This window comes from Oncorhynchus keta, chromosome 23, assembly GCF_023373465.1.
Source record: "Oncorhynchus keta strain PuntledgeMale-10-30-2019 chromosome 23, Oket_V2, whole genome shotgun sequence".
In the NCBI taxonomy this organism is placed as follows: Eukaryota; Metazoa; Chordata; class Actinopteri; order Salmoniformes; family Salmonidae; genus Oncorhynchus; species Oncorhynchus keta.
Genome location: NC_068443.1, coordinates 2295020 through 2317383, shown reverse-complemented (window position 1 = coordinate 2317383; position 22364 = coordinate 2295020). Strand labels below are relative to the sequence as shown.

Below are 22364 nucleotides of genomic sequence, written 5' to 3'. Positions count from 1 at the left end.
TGGATAGATTAGATAGTGTTGGATACAATAGGATGGATTGGATAGATTAGATAGTGTTGGATACAATAGGATGGATTGGATAGATTAGATAGCGTTGGATACAATAGGATATATTGGATAGATTAGATAGTGTTGGATACAATAGGATATATTGGATAGATTAGATAGTGTTGGATACAATAGGATGGATTGGATAGATTAGATAGTGTTGGATACAATAGGATATATTGGTCCCTCATCTCTCTACCCCACACATAGATTAGATAGTGTTGGATAGATAGGATCTAGATAGTCATTGATAGATAGATTAGAGTTGGATACAATAGGATATATTGGATAGATTAGATAGTGTTCAATACCCAGTCACTACGAAGATGGATTGCCAGAGAGGAAGGATAGATTAGATAGTGTTGGATAGCAATAGGATGGATTGACTATATTAGATAGTGTTGGATAGATAGATTAGATAGTGTTGGATACAATAGGATATATTGGTTAGATTAGATAGTGTTGATGAATATTTAATAGGATATGAATACGAAAATTGGATAGATTAGATAGACAATGTTGGATACAATAGGATGGATTGGATAGATTAGATAGTCACGCCCTGGACAAAACAGGATCATAGATGGATCTCTGTTCAACATCAGTCACATAGACAGGACAGGATTATATATTTATCTCTGTTCAGCATCAGTCACATAGACAGGACAGGATTATAGATGGATCTCTGTTCAACATCAGTCACATAGACAGGACAGGATTATAGATGGATCTCTGTTCAACATCAGTCACATAGACAGGACAGGATTATAGATGGATCTCTGTTCAACATAAAACACATAGACAGGACAGGATTATAGATGGATCTCTGTTCAACATCAGTCACATAGACAGGACAGGATTATAGATTTATCTCTGTTCAACATCAGTCACATAGACAGGACAGGATTATAGATGGATCTCTGTTCAACATCAGTCACATAGACAGGACAGGATTATAGATAGATCTCTGTTCAACATAAAACACATAGACAGGACAGGATTATAGATGGATCTCTGTTCAACATCAGTCACATAGACAGGACAGGATTATAGATGGATCTCTGTTCAACATCAGTCACATAGACAGGACAGGATTATAGATGGTAGATAAAATAGATAGACAGAAATCAGTGGAAGATCTCTCCGGCAGCTCCAGCCCTCCAGGCCCCAGGCCCTGTCATCACACCCAGGGATCAAAGCCTCTGGCTGGGCTGCTCTCTCCTCTCTCTCCCTGGGTGACTGACTGGCTAGCTGACACACACGCGCTGGCAGGGCCTTTCATTCAATATTCTCACTGTAGCTCAGGTGGAGCGATGGGGGAGGGGGAGGGGGGGGGTAGAGAGGAAGGGAAAGAGAAAAAAGTTATGTGAGGAAGGAAGTTAGAGGAATTGAGAGAGGGGGAGAAATGGAGAGGAGGGGAGGGGAGAAGAAGAGAGGTGAGTAAAAGGGAGAGGTGAGGAGGGAGGGAGAGGTGAGGGAGGGGAGAAGAATAGGGGGGATGAGAGAAGAAGAGGGGAGTGTGAGGGAGGAGAGAAGAGAGGGGTGAAAGGGAGAGGAGAGGAGGGAGGGAGAAGAGGGGAGCAAATAAGGGAGAGGGAGGGAGGGAGGGGGGCAGAGGGGAGAAGCAGAGAAGGGAGAGGAGGGGAGCAGAGAGGGGGAGCGGGGGAGGGGAGGGGAGAAGAAGAGAAGGGAGAGAGGAGGGGAGCAGAGAGGGGGGGCGGGGGAGGGGAGGGGAGAAGCAGAGAAGGGAGAGGAGGGGAGCAGAGAGGGGGGCGGGGAGGGGAGGGGAGAAGAAGAGAAGGGAGAGGAGGGGAGCAGAGAGAGGGGGGCGGGGGAGGGGAGGGGAGAAGAAGAGAAGGGAGAGGAGGGGAGCAGAGAGGGGGGGAGCGGGGAGGGGAGGGGAGAAGAAGAGAGGTGAGGGAGGAAGGGAGTTGGAGTAACTTTCGCTCCATCAGTATCTTTGTTTTGCATCTGTTGAATTTGTCGTTCTGATTGGCTCTCAGAGGAGGCAGAGATAGGAGGTTTCTGATTGGCTCTCAGAGGAGGCAGAGATAGGAGCTTTTCTTCCACCTGTATTTCTGCAATCTCTTTGTTTATGTGGTGCTGCGCTCTCTGTGTGTGTGTGTGTGTGTGTGTGTGTGTGTGTGTGTGTGTGTGTGTGTGTGTGTGTGTGTGTGTGTGTGTGTGTGTGTGTGTGTGTGTGTGTGTGTGTGTGTGTGTGTGTGTGTGTGTGTGTGTGTGTGTGTGTTTGCCCTGCTTGTTATGCAGGTGATGTTTGAGTGTGTGTCTATGTGCACAGCATTTCTCTGTGTCAACTTTTCTGCTGTGTGTGCATGTTGTCTAGGTAATATACTGACTATACAGGTGTATGTGGTCTAGGTAATATACTGACTATACAGGTGCATGTGTTCTAGGTAATATACTGACTATACAGGTGTATGTGTTGTAGGTAATATACTGACTATACAGGTGTATGTGGTCTAGGTAATATACTGACTATACAGGTGTATGTAGGTATGACTATACAGGTGTATGTGGTCTAGGTAATATACTGACTATACAGGTGTATGTGGTCTAGGTAATATACTGACTATACAGGTGTATGTGGTCTAGGAAATATACTGACTATACAGGTGTATGTGGTCTAGGTAATATACTGACTATACAGGTGTATGTGGTCTAGGTAATATACTGACTATACAGGTGTATGTGTTCTAGGTAATATATTGACTATACAGGTGTATGTGGTCTAGGTAATATACTGACTATACAGGTGTATGTGGTCTAGGAAATATACTGACTATACAGGTGTATGTGGTCTAGGTAATATACTGACTATACAGGTGTATGTGGTCTAGGTAATATACTGACTATACAGGTGTATGTGGTCTAGGTAATATACTGACTATACAGGTGTATGTGGTCTAGGTAATATACTGACTATACAGGTGTATGTGGTCTAGGTAATATACTGACTATACAGGTGTATGTGGTCTAGGTAATATACTGACTATACAGGTGTATGTGGTCTAGGTAATATACTGACTATACAGGTGTATGTGGTCTGTAATATACTGTACAGGTGTAGGTAATATACTGACTATACAGGTGTATGTGGTCTAGGTAATATACTGACTATACAGGTGTAGGTGTATGTGGTCTAGGTAATATACTGACTATACAGGTGTATGTGGTCTAGGTAATATACTGACTATACAGGTGTATGTTGTCTAGTAATATACTGACTATACAGGTGTATGTGGTCTAGGTAATATACTGACTATACAGGTGTATGTGGTCTAGGTAATATACTGACTATACAGGTGTATGTGGTCTAGGTAATATACTGACTATACAGGTGTATGTGGTCTAGGTAATATACTGACTATACAGGTGTATGTGGTCTAGGTAATATACTGACTATACAGGTGTATGTGGTCTAGGTAATATACTGACTATACAGGTGTATGTGGTCTAGGTAATATACTGACTATACAGGTGTATGTGGTCTAGGTAATATACTGACTATACAGGTGTATGTGGTCTAGGTAATATACTGACTATACAGGTGTATGTGGTCTAGGTAATATACTGACTATACAGGTGTATGTGGTCTAGGTAATATACTGACTATACAGGTGTATGTGTTCTAGGTAATATACTGACTATACAGGTGTATGTGGTCTAGGTAATATACTGACTATACAGGTGTATGTGGTCTAGGTAATATACTGACTATACAGTATACAGGTGTATGTTGTCTAGTAATATACTGACTATACAGGTGTATGTGTTCTTGGTAATATACTGACTATACAGGTGTATGTGGTCTAGGTAATATACTGACTATACAGGTGTATGTGTTCTAGGTAATATACTGACTATACAGGTGTATGTGTTCTAGGTAATATACTGACTATACAGGTGTATGTGTTCTAGGTAATATACTGACTATACAGGTGTATGTGGTCTAGGTAATATACTGACTATACAGGTGTATGTGTTCTAGGTAATATACTGACTATACAGGTGTATGTGTTCTAGGTAATATACTGACTATACAGGTGTATGTGGTCTAGGTAATATACTGACTATACAGGTGTATGTGTTCTAGGTAATATACTGACTATACAGGTGTATGTGTTCTAGGTAATATACTGACTATACAGGTGTATGTGTTCTAGGTAATATACTGTATGTGTATGTGGTCTAGGTAATATACTGACTATACAGGTGTATGTGGTCTAGGTAATATACTGACTATACAGGTGTATGTGTTCTAGGTAATATACTGACTATACAGGTGTATGTGGTATAGGTAATATACTGACTATACAGGTGTATGTGTTCTAGGTAATATACTGACTATACAGGTGTATGTTGTCTAGGTAATATACTGACTATACAGGTGTATGTGTTCTAGGTAATATACTGACTATACAGGTGTATGTGGTCTAGGTAATATACTGACTATACAGGTGTATGTTGTCTAGGTAATATACTGACTATACAGGTGTATGTTGTCTAGGTAATATACTGACTATACAGGTGTATGTGGTATAGGTAATATACTGACTATACAGGTGTATGTGGTCTAGGTAATATACTGACTATACAGGTGTATGTGTTCTAGGTAATATACTGACTATACAGGTGTATGTTGTCTAGGTAATATACTGACTATACAGGTGTATGTGTTCTAGGTAATATACTGACTATACAGGTGTATGTTGTCTAGGTAATATACTGACTATACAGGTGTATGTGGTCTAGGTAATATACTGACTATACAGGTGTATGTGGTCTAGGTAATATACTGACTATACAGGTGTATGTTGTCTAGGTAATATACTGACTATACAGGTGTATGTTGTCTAGGTAATATACTGACTATACAGGTGTATGTGGTCTAGGTAATATATTGACTATACAGGTGTATGTTGTCTAGGTAATATACTGACTATACAGGTGTATGTGGTCTAGGTAATATACTGACTATACAGGTGTATGTGGTCTAGGTAATATACTGACTATACAGGTGTATGTGGTCTAGGTAATATACTGACTATACAGGTGTATGTTGTCTAGGTAATATACTGACTATACAGGTGTATGTTGTCTAGGTAATATACTGACTATACAGGTGTATGTTGTCTAGGTAATATACTGACTATACAGGTGTATGTGGTCTAGGTAATATACTGACTATACAGGTGTATGTGTTCTAGGTAATATATTGACTATACAGGTGTATGTGGTCTAGGTAATATACTGACTATACAGGTGTATGTGGTCTAGGTCATATACTGACTATACAGGTGTATGTGTTCTAGGTAATATACTGACTATACAGGTGTATGTGGTCTAGGTAATATACTGACTATACAGGTGTATGTGGTCTAGGTAATATACTGACTATACAGGTGTATGTTGTATCGTTTCTACCTCGTCTGTCTCTTCAGAGAGGGTAGACGTGGGTATTTCCCTGCTCTTATGAGCCTGTCCCCCTCGGGGTTTACTCCGCTCACAGTTTTTAACTGTCAAAGCAAAGAGTTGGTACCACGTTCCGGATCACATCCATTCTCCCCATGAACATCTTCTGATCACCTATTCTTTTACATGCAATAAGAAACGATGGGTTTCCTGGGGGTTTAAATAAAGAAGGAAACAGGTGGATTTTGTTGTTTGTTTGGTTGTTGAGAAGACTGTCACCTGTCACATGAAAGGGAGAGAGAAGAAGAAAAACAGAATGAAAGATATTATATAAGACTGCACCAAGCACCAATTAATGCAAAAAGTCAGTTAACTCAATGTTGCTTTAGTTGGGCTTTATCAGTTGAATTCCAGATGGTTTTAAAGGTCTCAGCGTTGTGTGCGGTCAGCTTTAGTGGAGCTACGTTTTCATGTTTGTTAAGTATATGTTCATCTCCAATTCACGTTTTTAAAAAAAATGTATCTGATGATTTCTGTACAGTGCCTTGCGAAAGTATTCGGCCCCCTTGAACTTTGCGACCTTTTGCCACATTTCAGGCTTCAAACATAAAGATATAAAACTGTATTTTTTTTGTGAAGAATCAACAACAAGTGGGACACAATCATGAAGTGGAACGACATTTATTGGATATTTCAAACTTTTTTAACAAATCAAAAACTGAAAAATTGGGCGTGCAAAATGATTATTATGATTTATGTATATGTAGGTTGGATGGTAACCTCATTGATCGCGTATAAATATCTGGATCGAACAAAAAGCTATCTTTTAAAAAACACGTTGATGAGTTAGTTAAGAAATGAACACTTAAAATTATTATTATTATTAATTAACTCAATTAGATTATTTTATTAAATATTAGGAAACATAATTCATTCGACAGGTGTGTCAGGTAAGATAGTTAGGGTCAGGTAAGGTAGTTGGGGTCAGGTAAGGTAGTTGGGGTCAGGTAAGGTAGTTGGGGTCAGGTATGGTAGTTAGGGTCAGGTAAGGTAGTTGGGGTCAGGTAAGGTAGTTGGGGTCAGGTAAGGTAGTTGGGGTCAGGTAAGGTAGTTGGGGTCAGGTAAGGTAGTTGGGGTCAGGTAAGGTAGTTGGGGTCAGGTAAGGTAGTTGGGGTCAGGTAAGGTAGTTGGGGTCAGGTAAGGTAGTTAGGGTCAGGTAAGGTAGTTGGGGTCAGGTAAGGTAGTTAGGGTCAGGTAAGATAGTTGGGGTCAGGTAAGGTAGTTAGGGTCAGGTAAGGTAGTTGGGGTCAGGTAAGGTAGTTGGGGTCAGGTATGGTAGTTAGGGTCAGGTAAGGTAGTTAGGGTCAGGTAAGGTAGTTGGGGTCAGGTAAGGTAGTTGGGGTCAGGTAAGGTAGTTGGGGTCAGGTAAGGTAGTTGGGGTCAGGTAAGGTAGTTAGGGTCAGGTAAGATAGTTGGGGTCAGGTAAGGTAGTTGGGGTCAGGTAAGGTAGTTAGGGTCAGGTAAGGTAGTTAGGGTCAGGTAAGGTTGTTAGGGTCAGGTGTGTCAGGTAAGGTAGTTAGGGTCAGGTAAGGCAGTTAGGGTCAGGTAAGGTAGTTAGGGTCAGGTAAGGTCGTTAGGGTCAGGTAAGGTAGTTAGGGTCAGGTAAGGTAGTTAGGGTCAGGTAAGGTAGTTAGGGTCAGGTAAGGTAGTTAGGGTCAGGTAAGGTTGTTAGGGTCAGGTGTGTCAGGTAAGGTAGTTAGGGTCAAGTAAGGCAGTTAGGGTCAGGTAGTTAGTTAGGGTCAGGTAAGGTAGTTAGGGTCAGGTAAGGTAGTTGGGGTCAGGTAAGGTAGTTGGGGTCAGGTAAGGTAGTTAGGGTCAGGTAAGGTAGTTGGGGTCAGGTAAGGTAGTTAGGGTCAGGTAAGGTAGTTGGGGTCAGGTAGATAATTGGGGTCAGGTAAGGTAGTTGGAATCAGGTAAGGTAGTTAGGGTCAGGTAAGGTAGTTAGGGTCAGGTAAGGTCGTTAGGGTCAGGTAAGGTAGTGAGGGTGAGGTAAGGTAGTTAGGGTCAGGTAAGGTAGTTAGGGTCAGGTAAGGTAGTTAGGGTCAGGTAAGGTTGTTAGGGTCAGGTGTGTCAGGTAAGGTAGTTAGGGTCAGGTAAGGCAGTTAGGGTCAGGTAAGGTAGTTAGGGTCAGGTAAGGTCGTTAGGGTCAGGTAAGGTAGTGAGGGTCAGGTAAGGTAGTTAGGGTCAGGTAAGGTAGTTAGGGTCAGGTAAGGTAGTTAGGGTCAGGTAAGGTTGTTAGGGTCAGGTGTGTCAGGTAAGGTAGTTAGGGTCAGGTAAGGTAGTTAGGGTCAGGTAAGGTAGTTACGGTCAGGTAAGGTAGTTAGGGTCAGGTAAGATAGTTGGGGTCAGGTAAGATAGTTGGGGTCAGGTAAGGTAGTTAGGGTCAGGTAAGGTAGTTAGGGGCAGGTAAGTTAGTTAGGGTCAGGTAAGGTAGTTAGGGTCAGGTAACGTGGTTAGGGTCAGGTAAGGTAGGTAGGGTCAGGTAAGGTAGTTAGGGTCAGGTAAGGTAGTTGGGGTCAGGTAAGGTAGTTAGGGTCAGGTAAGGTAGTTAGGGTCAGGTAAGGTAGTTAGGGTCAGGTAAGGTAGTTAGGGTCAGGTAAGGTAGTTGGGGTCAGGTAAGGTAGTTAGGGTCAGGTAAGGTAGTTAGGGTCAGGTAAGGTAGTTGGGGTCAGGTAAGGTAGTTGGGGTCAGGTAAGGTAGTTGGGGTCAGGTAAGGTAGTTGGGGTCAGGTAAGGTAGTTGGGGTCAGGTAAGGTAGTTGGGGTCAGGTAAGGTAGTTGGGGTCAGGTAAGGTAGTTGGGGTCAGGTAAGGTAGTTGGGGTCAGGTAAGGTAGTTGGGGTCAGGTAAGGTAGTTGGGGTCAGGTAAGGTAGTTAGGGTCAGGTAAGGTAGTTGGGGTCAGGTAAGGTAGTTGGGGTCAGGTAAGGTAGTTGGGGTCAGGTAAGGTAGTTGGGGTCAGGTAAGGTAGTTGGGGTCAGGTTAGGTAGTTAGGGTCAGGTAAGGTAGTTAGGGTCAGGTAAGGTAGTTAGGGTCAGGTAAGGTAGTTAGGGTCAGGTAAGGTTGTTAGGGTCAGGTGTGTCAGGTAAGGTAGTTAGGGTCAAGTAAGGCAGTTAGGGTCAGGTAAGTTAGTTAGGGTCAGGTAAGGTAGTTAGGGTCAGGTAAGGTAGTTAGGGTCAGGTAAGGTAGTTGGGGTCAGGTAAGGTAGTTAGGGTCAGGTAAGGTAGTTGGGGTCAGGTATGGTAGTTAGGGTCAGGTAAGGTAGTTGGGGTCAGGTAAGGTAGTTGGGGTCAGGTAAGGTAGTTGGGGTCAGGTAAGGTAGTTGGGGTCAGGTAAGGTAGTTGGGGTCAGGTAAGGTAGTTAGGGTCAGGTAAGGTAGTTGGGGTCAGGTAAGGTAGTTGGGGTCAGGTAAGGTAGTTAGGGTCAGGTAAGGTAGTTAGGGTCAGGTAAGGTTGTTAGGGTCAGGTGTGTCAGGTAAGGTAGTTAGGGTCAGGTAAGGCAGTTAGGGTCAGGTAAGGTAGTTAGGGTCAGGTAAGGTCGTTAGGGTCAGGTAAGGTAGTTAGGGTCAGGTAAGGTAGTTAGGGTCAGGTAAGGTAGTTAGGGTCAGGTAAGGTAGTTAGGGTCAGGTAAGGTTGTTAGGGTCAGGTGTGTCAGGTAAGGTAGTTAGGGTCAAGTAAGGCAGTTAGGGTCAGGTAAGTTAGTTAGGGTCAGGTAAGGTAGTTAGGGTCAGGTAAGGTAGTTAGGGTCAGGTAAGGTAGTTGGGGTCAGGTAAGGTAGTTAGGGTCAGGTAAGGTAGTTGGGGTCAGGTAAGGTAGTTGGGGTCAGGTAGATAATTGGGGTCAGGTAAGGTAGTTGGAATCAGGTAAGGTAGTTAGGGTCAGGTAAGGTAGTTAGGGTCAGGTAAGGTCGTTAGGGTCAGGTAAGGTAGTGAGGGTGAGGTAAGGTAGTTAGGGTCAGGTAAGGTAGTTAGGGTCAGGTAAGGTAGTTGGGGTCAGGTAAGGTAGTTAGGGTCAGGTAAGGTAGTTAGGGTCAGGTAAGGTAGTTAGGGTCAGGTAAGGTAGTTAGGGTCAGGTAAGGTAGTTGGGGTCAGGTAAGGTAGTTGGGGTCAGGTAAGGTGGTTAGGGTCAGGTAAGGTAGTTGGGGTCAGGTAAGGTAGTTGGGGTCAGGTAAGGTAGTTGGGGTCAGGTAAGGTAGTTGGGGTCAGGTAAGGTAGTTAGGGTCAGGTAAGGTAGTTGGGGTCAGGTAAGGTAGTTGGGGTCAGGTAAGGTAGTTGGGGTCAGGTAAGGTAGTTGGGGTCAGGTAAGGTAGTTGGGGTCAGGTAAGGTAGTTGGGGTCAGGTAAGGTAGTTGGGGTCAGGTAAGGTAGTTAGGGTCAGGTAAGGTAGTTGGGGTCAGGTAAGGTAGTTGGGGTCAGGTAAGGTAGTTGGGGTCAGGTAAGGTAGTTGGGGTCAGGTAAGGTAGTTAGGGTCAGGTAAGGTAGTTAGGGTCAGGTAAGGTAGTTAGGGTCAGGTAAGGTAGTTAGGGTCAGGTAAGGTTGTTAGGGTCAGGTGTGTCAGGTAAGGTAGTTAGGGTCAGGTAAGGCAGTTAGGGTCAGGTAAGTTAGTTAGGGTCAGGTAAGGTAGTTAGGGTCAGGTAAGGTAGTTAGGGTCAGGTAAGGTAGTTGGGGTCAGGTAAGGTAGTTAGGGTCAGGTAAGGTAGTTGGGGTCAGGTATGGTAGTTAGGGTCAGGTAAGGTAGTTGGGGTCAGGTAAGGTAGTTGGGGTCAGGTAAGGTAGTTGGGGTCAGGTAAGGTAGTTGGGGTCAGGTAAGGTAGTTGGGGTCAGGTAAGGTAGTTAGGGTCAGGTAAGGTAGTTGGGGTCAGGTAAGGTAGTTGGGGTCAGGTAAGGTAGTTAGGGTCAGGTAAGGTAGTTAGGGTCAGGTAAGGTTGTTAGGGTCAGGTGTGTCAGGTAAGGTAGTTAGGGTCAGGTAAGGCAGTTAGGGTCAGGTAAGGTAGTTAGGGTCAGGTAAGGTCGTTAGGGTCAGGTAAGGTAGTTAGGGTCAGGTAAGGTAGTTAGGGTCAGGTAAGGTAGTTAGGGTCAGGTAAGGTAGTTAGGGTCAGGTAAGGTTGTTAGGGTCAGGTGTGTCAGGTAAGGTAGTTAGGGTCAAGTAAGGCAGTTAGGGTCAGGTAAGTTAGTTAGGGTCAGGTAAGGTAGTTAGGGTCAGGTAAGGTAGTTAGGGTCAGGTAAGGTAGTTGGGGTCAGGTAAGGTAGTTAGGGTCAGGTAAGGTAGTTGGGGTCAGGTAAGGTAGTTAGGGTCAGGTAAGGTAGTTGGGGTCAGGTAGAGGTGGGGTCAGGTAAGGTAGTTGGAATCAGGTAAGGTAGTTAGGGTCAGGTAAGGTAGTTAGGGTCAGGTAAGGTCGTTAGGGTCAGGTAAGGTAGTGAGGGTGAGGTAAGGTAGTTAGGGTCAGGTAAGGTAGTTAGGGTCAGGTAAGGTAGTTAGGGTCAGGTAAGGTTGTTAGGGTCAGGTGTGTCAGGTAAGGTAGTTAGGGTCAGGTAAGGCAGTTAGGGTCAGGTAAGGTAGTTAGGGTCAGGTAAGGTCGTTAGGGTCAGGTAAGGTAGTGAGGGTCAGGTAAGGTAGTTAGGGTCAGGTAAGGTAGTTAGGGTCAGGTAAGGTAGTTAGGGTCAGGTAAGGTTGTTAGGGTCAGGTGTGTCAGGTAAGGTAGTTAGGGTCAGGTAAGGTAGTTAGGGTCAGGTAAGGTAGTTACGGTCAGGTAAGGTAGTTAGGGTCAGGTAAGATAGTTGGGGTCAGGTAAGATAGTTGGGGTCAGGTAAGGTAGTTAGGGTCAGGTAAGGTAGTTAGGGGCAGGTAAGTTAGTTAGGGTCAGGTAAGGTAGTTAGGGTCAGGTAAGGTGGTTAGGGTCAGGTAAGGTAGGTAGGGTCAGGTAAGGTAGTTAGGGTCAGGTAAGGTAGTTGGGGTCAGGTAAGGTAGTTAGGGTCAGGTAAGGTAGTTAGGGTCAGGTAAGGTAGTTAGGGTCAGGTAAGGTAGTTAGGGTCAGGTAAGGTAGTTGGGGTCAGGTAAGGTAGTTAGGGTCAGGTAAGGTAGTTAGGGTCAGGTAAGGTAGTTGGGGTCAGGTAAGGTAGTTGGGGTCAGGTAAGGTAGTTGGGGTCAGGTAAGGTAGTTGGGGTCAGGTGAGGTAGTTGGGGTCAGGTAAGGTAGTTGGGGTCAGGTAAGGTAGTTGGGGTCAGGTAAGGTAGTTGGGGTCAGGTAAGGTAGTTGGGGTCAGGTAAGGTAGTTGGGGTCAGGTAAGGTAGTTGGGGTCAGGTAAGGTAGTTGGGGTCAGGTAAGGTAGTTGGGGTCAGGTAAGGTGGTTAGGGTCAGGTAAGGTAGTTGGGGTCAGGTAAGGTAGTTGGGGTCAGGTAAGGTAGTTGGGGTCAGGTAAGGTAGTTGGGGTCAGGTAAGGTAGTTAGGGTCAGGTAAGGTAGTTGGGGTCAGGTAAGGTAGTTAGGGTCAGGTAAGGTAGTTAGGGTCAGGTAAGGTAGTTAGGGTCAGGTAAGGTAGTTAGGGTCAGGTAAGGTAGTTGGGGTCAGGTAAGGTAGTTGGGGTCAGGTAAGGTAGTTAGGGTCAGGTAAGGTAGTTAGGGTCAGGTAAGGTAGTTGTGGTCAGGTAAGGTAGTTAGGGTCAGGTAAGGTAGTTAGGGTCAGGTAAGGTAGTTAGGGTAAGGTGTTTATATTTATCAAACCTTTTGCTTCCTGTTCCACCTGAAAGTTGTTCTTTTCTCTCCGTATCCTTTCTGTGCCCATTGTGTGTTGTGTGTGTGTTGTGTGTGTGTTGTGTGTGTGTTGTGTGTGTGTTGTGTGTGTGTTGTGTGTGCGTTAGCTCTGTCCTCAGTACTGGCCAGAGAACGGCGTGCATCGCCATGGGCCAATCCAAGTGGAGTTTGTCTCAGCTGATCTGGAGGAGGACATAATCAGTAGAATATTCCGGATCTACAACGCAGCACGGGTACGCACACACACACACTATGGCACTATGGGAAAATTAGCTAACACTCTCTATGTAGCTTACAGCAGTACAGGTACCACCCTGAATTTACCTGACCCCAACCAACTAGCTTACCTGTTCCCAACTACCTTACCTGAAACACCTGACCCCAACTACCTTACCTGACCCCGACTACCTTACCTGAAACACCTGATCCTAAATACCTTACCTGAAACACCTGACCCCAACTATCTTACCTGACCCCAACTACCTTACCTGACCCCAACTACCTTACCTGACCCCAACTATCTTACCTGACCCTAACTATCTTACCTGACCCTAACCTACCTTACCTGACCCCAACTACCTTACCTGACCCTGAACTACCTTACCTGACCCCAACTATCTTACCTGACCCCAACTACCTTACCTGACCCCAACTATCTTACCTGACCCCAACTACCTTACCTGATACCTACCTGACCCCAACTACCTTACCTGACCCCAACTACCTTACCCCAACTACCTTACCTGACCCCAACTGTCTTACCTGACCCTAACTACCTTACCTGACCCCTAACTACCTTACCTGACCCTAACAACCTCATTACCTGACCCTAACTACCTTACCTGACCCTAACTATCTTACCTGACCCCAACTATCTTACCTGACCCCAACTACCTTACCTGACCCCAACTACCTGACCCCAACTGTCTTACCTGTTAACTATCTACCTGACCCTAACTTTCTTACCTGACCCTAACTACCTTACCTGACACACCTGACCCCAACTGTCTCACCTGACCCTAACTATCTTACCTGACCTCAACTATCTTACCTGACCCCAACTACCTTACCTGACCCTAACTACCTTACCTGACCCCAACTACCTTACCTGACCCCAACTATCTGTCTGACCCTGTTATTACCTGACCCCAACTACCTTACCTGTCAACTACCTTACCTGATCAACTGTCTACCTGACCCTAACTATCTTACCTGACCCCAAATATCTTACCTGACCCCAACTACATTACCTGACCCGAACTACCTACCTGACCCCAACTATCTTACCTGACCCCAATTTGTTAACCTGACCCTAACTGTCTGTTACCTGACCTGCAACTATCTTACCTGACCCTGTTATTACCTGACCCTAACTACCTTACCTGACCCCAACTACCCTAAATACCTATATCTATCTGTCTGTTTGTTTATGAAGCTATATCTATCTGTCTATGAACCTATATTCACCTGTCTGTCTGTTTGTTAACCTGTTTCTACCTGTCTGTCTGTTTGTTAACCTGTCTGTCTGTCTGTTTGTTAACCTGTCTGTCTGTTATTAACCTGTATCTACCTGTCTGTCTGTTATTAACCTGTATCTACCTGTCTGTCTGTTATTAACCTGTATCTACCTGTCTGTCTGTTATTAACCTGTATCTACCTGTCTGTCTGTTATTAACCTGTATCTACCTGTCTGTCTGTTATTAACCTACCTGTCTGTCTGTCCAGCCTCAGGACGGGTACCGTATGGTGCAACAGTTCCAGTTCCTGGGTTGGCCAATGTACCGAGACACTCCCATGTCCAAACGCTCCTTCCTCAAGCTCATCAGACAGGTGGACAAATGGCAGGAGGAGTATGATGGAGGAGAGGGACGCACTGTGGTGCACTGTCTGTAAGTAACACACACTAACACACATACTAACACACAGGGACATACACACACTGTCTGCAAGTCACAATTACCTTCTACGGAGATTCTACTTTACATGGGGATGTTTCTCCTCTCATCTGTTGACCTTCATGTCCCTCCTCTCATCTGTTGACCTTCTTGTGCTCACTACTCACTACTCACTGCTCACTGCTCGCTGCTCGCTGCTCACTACTCACTACTCGCTGCTCACTACTCACTGCTCACTGCTCACTGCTCGCTGCTCACTACTCACTGCTCACTGCTCACTGCTCGCTGCTCGCTGCTCACTGCTCACTACTCACTGCTCACTGCTCACTGCTCACTGCTCGCTGCTCGCTGCTCGCCGCTCGCTGCTCACTACTCACTGCTCACTACTCACTACTCACTGCTCACTACTCACTGCTCACTGCTCACTGCTCACTGCTCGCTGCTCACTACTCACTGCTCACTGCTCGTTGCTCACTACTCACTGCTCACTACTCACTGCTCGTTGCTCACTACTCACTGCTCACTGCTCACTGCTCGCTGCTCACTGCTCACTGCTCACTGCTCGTTGCTCGCTGCTCGCTGCTCGCTGCTCGCTGCTCGCTGCTCGCTGCTCGCTGCTCACTGCTCGCTGCTCGCTGCTCGCTGCTCGCTGCTCACTGCTCACTGCTCACTGCTCACTGCTCACTGCTCGTTGCTCGCTGCTCGCTGCTCGCTACTCACTGCTCACTACTCACTGCTCACTGCTCACTGCTCACTACTCACTGCTCACTGCTCGTTGCTCGTTGCTCACTGCTCATTGCTCACTGCTCACTACTCACTGCTCACTGCTCACTGCTCACTGCTCGCTACTCGCTGCTCGCTGCTCACTGCTCACTGCTCACTGCTCGTTGCTCGCTGCTCACTGCACCACACTGTTCAATAGAGACGACTGGTGCTTTGAGCAAATGAATAATGTGGACTTATTGGACCAAAGGGAACTGTGTTAGCTCTATTCATTACCCTTCCATCTGAAACCATCTGAATGACAGAATACACCCCTTCTCTCTCTCTGTTTATCTGTCTCTGTCTTCCTCTCTCTCTCTCTCTGTTTATCTGTCTCTCTCTCTCTGTTTATCTGTCTCTCTCTCTCTGTTTATCTGTCTCTCTCTCTCTGTTTATCTTTCTTTGTCTCTCTCTCTCTCTCTCTCTTTCCCTCTCTGTTTATCTGTCTCTCTCTCTCTGTTTATCTGTCTCTCTCTCTCCCTCTCTCTGTTTATCTGTCTCTCTCTCTGTTTAACTGTCTTTGTCTTCCCCTCTCTCTCTCTCTCTCTCTGTTTAACTGTCTTTGTCTTCCCCTCTCTCTCTCTCCCTCTCTGTTTATCTGTCTCTCTCTCTCTGTTTATCTGTCTCTCTCTCTCTCTCTGTTTATCTTTCTTTGTCTCTCTCTCTCTCTCTCTTTCCCTCTCTCTGTTTATCTGTCTCTCTCTGTTTAACTGTCTTTGTCTTCCCCTCTCTCTCTCTCCCTCTCTGTTTATCTGTCTCTCTGTCTCTGTTTATCTGTCTCTCTCTCTCTCTCTGTTTATCTGTCTCTCTCTCTCCCTCTCTCTGTTTATCTGTCTCTCTCTCTGTTTAACTGTCTTTGTCTTCCCCTCTCTCTCTCTCCCTCTCTGTTTATCTGTCTCTCTCTCTGTTTAACTGTCTTTGTCTTCCCCTCTCTCTCTCCCTCTCTCTGTTTAACTGTCTTTGTCTTCCCCTCTCTCTCTCTCCCTCTCTCTGTTTAACTGTCTTTGTCTTCCCCTCTCTCTCTCTCCCTCTCTCTGTTTAACTGTCTTTGTCTTCCCCTCTCTCTCTCCCTCTCTCTGTTTAACTGTCTTTGTCTTCCCCTCTCTCTCTCTCTCTCTGTTTATCTGTCTTTCCTCTCTCTCTCCTTCGCTGCAGTAACGGAGGAGGGCGCAGTGGGACGTTCTGTGCCATCAGCATCGTGTGTGAGATGTTACAACATCAACGTTCTGTAGACGTTTTCCACGCCGTCAAAACACTGAGGAACAACAAACCCAACATGGTCGACCTACTGGTAGGAAACACATCCTGTAATCATTAACACTACAGAAACACATCCTGTAATCATTAACACTACAGAAACACATCCTGTAATCATTAACACTACAGAAACACATCCTGTAATCATTAACACTACAGAAACACATCCTGTAATCATTAACACTACAGATGACCTACTGGTAGGAAACACATTCTGTAATCATTAACACTACAGATGACCTACTGGTAGGAAACACATCCTGTAATCATTAACACTACAGATGACCTACTGGTAGGAAACACATCCTGTAATCATTAACACTACAGAAACACATCCTGTAATCATTAACACTACAGAAACACATCCTGTAATCATTAACACTACAGAAACACATCCTGTAATCATTAACACTACAGAAACACATCCTGTAATCATTAACACTACAGATGACCTACTGGTAGGAAACACATTCTGTAATCATTAACACTACAGATGACCTACTGGTAGGAAACACATCCTGTAATCATTAACACTACAGAAACACATCCTGTAATCATTAACACTACAGAAACACATCCTGTAATCATTAACACTACAGAAACACATCCTGTAATCATTAACACTACAGAAACACATCCTGTAATCATTAACACTACAGATGACCTACTGGTAGGAAACACATTCTGTAATCATTAACACTACAGATGACCTACTGGTAGGAAACACATCCTGTAATCATCAACACTACAGATGACCTACTGGTAGGAAACACATTCTGTAATCATTAACACTACAGATGACCTACTGGTAGGAAACACATCCTGTAATCATTAACACTACAGATGACCTACTGGTAGGAAACACATTCTGTAATCATTAACACTACAGATGACCTACTGGTAGGAAACACATTCTGTAATCATTAACACTACAGATGACCTACTGGTAGGAAACACATTCTGTAATCATTAACACTACAGATGACCTACTGGTAGGAAACACATCCTGTAATCATTAACACTACAGATGACCTACTGGTAGGAAACACATTCTGTAATCATTAACACTACAGATGACCTACTGGTAGGAAACACATTCTGTAATCATTAACACTACAGATGACCTACTGGTAGGAAACACATTCTGTAATCATTAACACTACAGATGACCTACTGGTAGGAAACACATTCTGTCATCATTAACACTACAGATGACCTACTGGTAGGAAACACATCCTGTAATCATTAACACTACAGATGACCTACTGGTAGGAAACACATCCTGTAATCATTAACACTACAGATGACCTACTGGTAGGAAACACATTCTGTAATCATTAACACTACAGATGACCTACTGGTAGGAAACACATTCTGTAATCATTAACACTACAGATGACCTACTGGTAGGAAACACATTCTGTCATCATTAACACTACAGATGACCTACTGGTAGGAAACACATCCTGTAATCATTAACACTACAGATGACCTACTGGTAGGAAACACATCCTGTAATCATTAACACTACAGATGACCTACTGGTAGGAAACACATTCTGTAATCATTAACACTACAGATGACCTACTGGTAGGAAACACATTCTGTCATCATTAACACTACAGATGACCTACTGGTAGGAAACACATTCTGTAATCATTAACACTACAGATGACCTACTGGTAGGAAACACATCCTGTAATCATTAACACTACAGATGACCTACTGGTAGGAAACACATTCTGTAATCATTAACACTACAGATGACCTACTGGTAGGAAACACATCCTGTAATCATTAACACTACAGATGACCTACTGGTAGGAAACACATCCTGTAATCATTAACACTACAGATGACCTACTGGTAGGAAACACATCCTGTAATCATTAACACTACAGATGACCTACTGGTAGGAAACACATTCTGTAATCATTAACACTACAGATGACCTACTGGTAGGAAACACATCCTGTAATCATTAACACTACAGATGACCTACTGGTAGGAAACACATCCTGTAATCATTAACACTACAGATGACCTACTGGTAGGAAACACATCCTGTAATCATTAACACTACAGATGACCTACTGGTAGGAAACACATTCTGTAATCATTAACACTACAGATGACCTACTGGTAGGAAACACATCCTGTAATCATTAACACTACAGATGACCTACTGGTAGGAAACACATCCTGTAATCATTAACACTACAGATGACCTACTGGTAGGAAACACATCCTGTAATCATTAACACTACAGATGACCTACTGGTAGGAAACACATTCTGTAATCATTAACACTACAGATGACCTACTGGTAGGAAACACATCCTGTAATCATTAACACTACAGATGACCTACTGGTAGGAAACACATCCTGTAATCATTAACACTACAGATGACCTACTGGTAGGAAACACATCCTGTAATCATTAACACTACAGATGACCTACTGGTAGGAAACACATCCTGTAATCATTAACACTACAGATGACCTACTGGTAGGAAACACATTCTGTAATCATTAACACTACAGATGACCTACTGGTAGGAAACACATTCTGTAATCATTAACACTACAGATGACCTACTGGTAGGAAACACATTCTGTAATCATTAACACTACAGATGACCTACTGGTAGGAAACACATTCTGTAATCATTAACACTACAGATGACCTACTGGTAGGAAACACATTCTGTAATCATTAACACTACAGATGACCTACTGGTAGGAAACACATTCTGTAATCATTAACACTACAGATGACCTACTGGTAGGAAACACATTCTGTAATCATTAACACTACAGATGACCTACTGGTAGGAAACACATTCTGTAATCATTAACACTACAGATGACCTACTGGTAGGAAACACATTCTGTAATCATTAACACTACAGATGACCTACTGGTAGGAAACACATTCTGTAATCATTAACACTACAGATGACCTACTGGTAGGAAACACATTCTGTAATCATTAACACTACAGATGACCTACTGGTAGGAAACACATCCTGTAATCATTAACACTACAGATGACCTACTGGTAGGAAACACATTCTGTAATCATTAACACTACAGATGACCTACTGGTAGGAAACACATTCTGTAATCATTAACACTACAGATGACCTACTGGTAGGAAACACATTCTGTAATCATTAACACTACAGATGACCTACTGGTAGGAAACACATTCTGTAATCATTAACACTACAGATGACCTACTGGTAGGAAACACATTCTGTAATCATTAACACTACAGATGACCTACTGGTAGGAAACACATTCTGTAATCATTAACACTACAGATGACCTACTGGTAGGAAACACATTCTGTAATCATTAACACTACAGATGACCTACTGGTAGGAAACACATCCTGTAATCATTAACACTACAGATGACCTACTGGTAGGAAACACATTCTGTAATCATTAACACTACAGAAACACATCCTGTAATCATTAACACTACAGATGACCTACTGGTAGGAAACACATTCTGTAATCATTAACACTACAGATGACCTACTGGTAGGAAACACATCCTGTAATCATTAACACTACAGATGACCTACTGGTAGGAAACACATTCTGTAATCATTAACACTACAGATGACCTACTGGTAGGAAACACATTCTGTAATCATTAACACTACAGATCTGTTTTGTGTCTTGTCAAACTCCTAGGTTCAATGTCATGACAAGACGGCACAATGTCCGATGTGTAAAATGTCTTACACAGATCAGATCAGTGATGAAGAATACCAGCCCCTTGTTTGCTTTTTGTGTTCTACAGGATCAGTACAAGTTCTGCTATGAAGTGGCTCTGGAGTATTAGAACTGTGGATGAACAACAGTCTCAGCCTGGACGCAGAACTGTGAACGACACGGGGGGGGGGGGGGACTTTATAGACGAGACTGCAGCGTAGACCGACCTGTGTTTTTCGTGATCGAACAACTGGAGCAGGACGAACACGCCTCCACAAATACAGACACACACAGCTCTGTCTTTCTTAGCTTGATGAGGTGACAGAGGTGAGGTGTACTGTTGTCTCTATATAGTTCCATCAGTCTCTGATCTGCTACCAGGAAGGATTCAGGAGCACAATGTTTTACACCCTTGCCCCTACACCCTCTCCCCTACGCCCTCGCCCCTACACCCCTTGCCCCTCCCCCTCGCCCCTACGTAATCCTACCCCTCCCCCTACCCCCTCTCCCCTACACCCTCGTCCCTACACCCTCGTCCCTACACCCTCTCCCCTACCCCTGATGCACCTACACCCTTGTTTGCTTTTGCCCCTACACCCTCTCCCCTACACCCACACCCCTGAACACAGTCTCAGCCTCCCACACCCTCTCCCCTACACGAGACTCCCCTACACCTGTGCTCCTACACCTCGCCCCTACACCCTCTCCCCCTACACCTCTGTCCCCTACACCCCTCGCCCTACAGGTGAGGTCTACCCTACACCCTCTCCCCTACACCCTCACCCCTACACCCTCTCCCCTACACCCTCTCCCCTACACCCTCGCCCCTACACCCTCGCCCCTACACCCTCGCCCCTACACCCTCTCCCCTACACCCTCTCCCCTACACCCTCGCCCCTACACCCCCTACACCCTCTCCCCTACACCCTCGCCCCTACACCCTCGCCCCTACACCCTCTCCCCTACACCCTCTCCCGTACACCCTCTCCCCTACCCCTCGCCCCTACACCCTCGCCCCTACACCCTCTCCCCTACACCCTCGCCCCTACACCCTCTCCCCTACACCCTCGCCCCTACACCCTCTCCCCTACACCCGCCCCTGCACCTCGCCCCTGCACCCTCGCCCTGCACCCTCGCCCCTACACCCTCTCCCCTACACCCTCTCCCCTACACCCTCACCCCTACACCCTCTCCCCTACACCCTCTCCCCTACACCCTCGCCCCTACACCCTAGACCATTTCACAAGGCCAAATTCCTCGTACATGTAAATCAGGGTTTCTTGAAAGACGGAACAATCGAAAAACCTTTTAGCCCAAATATTTTTTTTCTTCATAATAACAACATTTTAAATATACCTTTTAATAATAAACCAAAGTATTAGCTATCACACCGTTGTAAAGGAACAACCTCCTAATGATGACCTTTTTTTCATAGTAAAACTCCTTCAGACATGAAAGGCCTTATGTTTTTACTGTCCGACGAGTGTTTTACGGCCTTGTTTCCTTCTAACATTGTAGCTTGTTTTACGGCCTTGTTTCCTTCTAACATTGTAGCTTGTTTTACGGCCTTGTTTCCTTCTAACATTGTAGCTGGTTTTACGGCCTTGTTTCCTTCTAACATTGTAGCTGGTTTCACGGCCTTGTTTCCTTCTAACATTGTAGCTGGTTTTACGGCCTTGTTTCCTTCTAACATTGTAGCTGGTTTCACGGCCTTGTTTCCTTCTAACATTGTAGCTGGTTTTACGGCCTTGTTTCCTTCTAACATTGTAGCTTGTTTTACGGCCTTGTTTCCTTCTAACATTGTAGCTGGTTTTACTGCCTTGTTTCCTTCTAACATTGTAGCTGGTTTTACGGCCTTGTTTCCTTCTAACATTGTAGCTTGTTTTACGGCCTTGTTTCCTTCTAACATTGTAGCTTGTTTTACGGCCTTGTTTCCTTCTAACATTGTAGCTGGTTTTACGGCCTTGTTTCCTTCTAACATTGTAGCTGGTTTTACGGCCTTGTTTCCTTCTAACATTGTAGCTGGTTTTACGGCCTTGTTTCCTTCTAACATTGTAGCTGGTTTTACGGCCTTGTTTCCTTCTAACATTGTAGCTGGTTTTACGGCCTTGTTTCCTTCTAACATTGTAGCTGGTTTAACTTTGTAACACAGATCTCAATGTCTTTTTAGTGTTTTGTTTCATACCACTGTATAATTCTCCAGGGTTCATTTCATTAGCATTTTTTGGAATGAAGGCAAGTTAGTTAAGAACACATTCTTACTTTCAATGACGGCCTAGGAACAGTGGGGTTAACTGCCTGTTCAGGGGCAGAACGACAGATTTGTACCTTGTCACCTCTGGGATTTGAACTTTGCAATCTTCCGGTTACTAGTCCAACGCTCTAACCACGAGGCTATCCTACCGCCCCATCTATAATCTATACGGTAGATGGAGATGA

General features: G+C 44.6%; 2 protein-coding genes across 2 annotated transcripts in view; both read left to right on the top strand.

Annotated features, from left to right (window-relative positions):
* LOC127910876 (receptor-type tyrosine-protein phosphatase mu-like) overlaps positions 1-20108 on the top strand; it is a 688506-nt gene extending 668398 nt beyond the window's left edge. The window contains exons 32-35 of the mRNA XM_052475958.1: positions 12390-12515; positions 14008-14171; positions 16095-16230; positions 20014-20108. Of these exons, the coding sequence (XP_052331918.1) occupies positions 12390-12515; positions 14008-14171; positions 16095-16230; positions 20014-20055 (468 nt within the window). The 3' untranslated portion in view covers positions 20056-20108. The remainder of the gene's footprint in view (positions 1-12389; positions 12516-14007; positions 14172-16094; positions 16231-20013) is intronic.
* Positions 20109-20324: 216 nt separating this feature from the next.
* Positions 20325-21194, top strand: LOC127911129 (uncharacterized). Its single transcript, XM_052477390.1, has one exon. The coding sequence runs from the start codon at positions 20325-20327 to the stop codon at positions 21192-21194; it is 870 nt and encodes a 289-aa protein (XP_052333350.1).
* Positions 21195-22364: the final 1170 nt, after the last annotated feature.

Excerpts from the sequence above, each read along its gene's own strand:
- LOC127911129 (XM_052477390.1), top strand. The coding sequence starts at position 20,325 with ATGTTTTACACCCTTGCCCCTACACCCTCTCCCCTACGCCCTCGCCCC.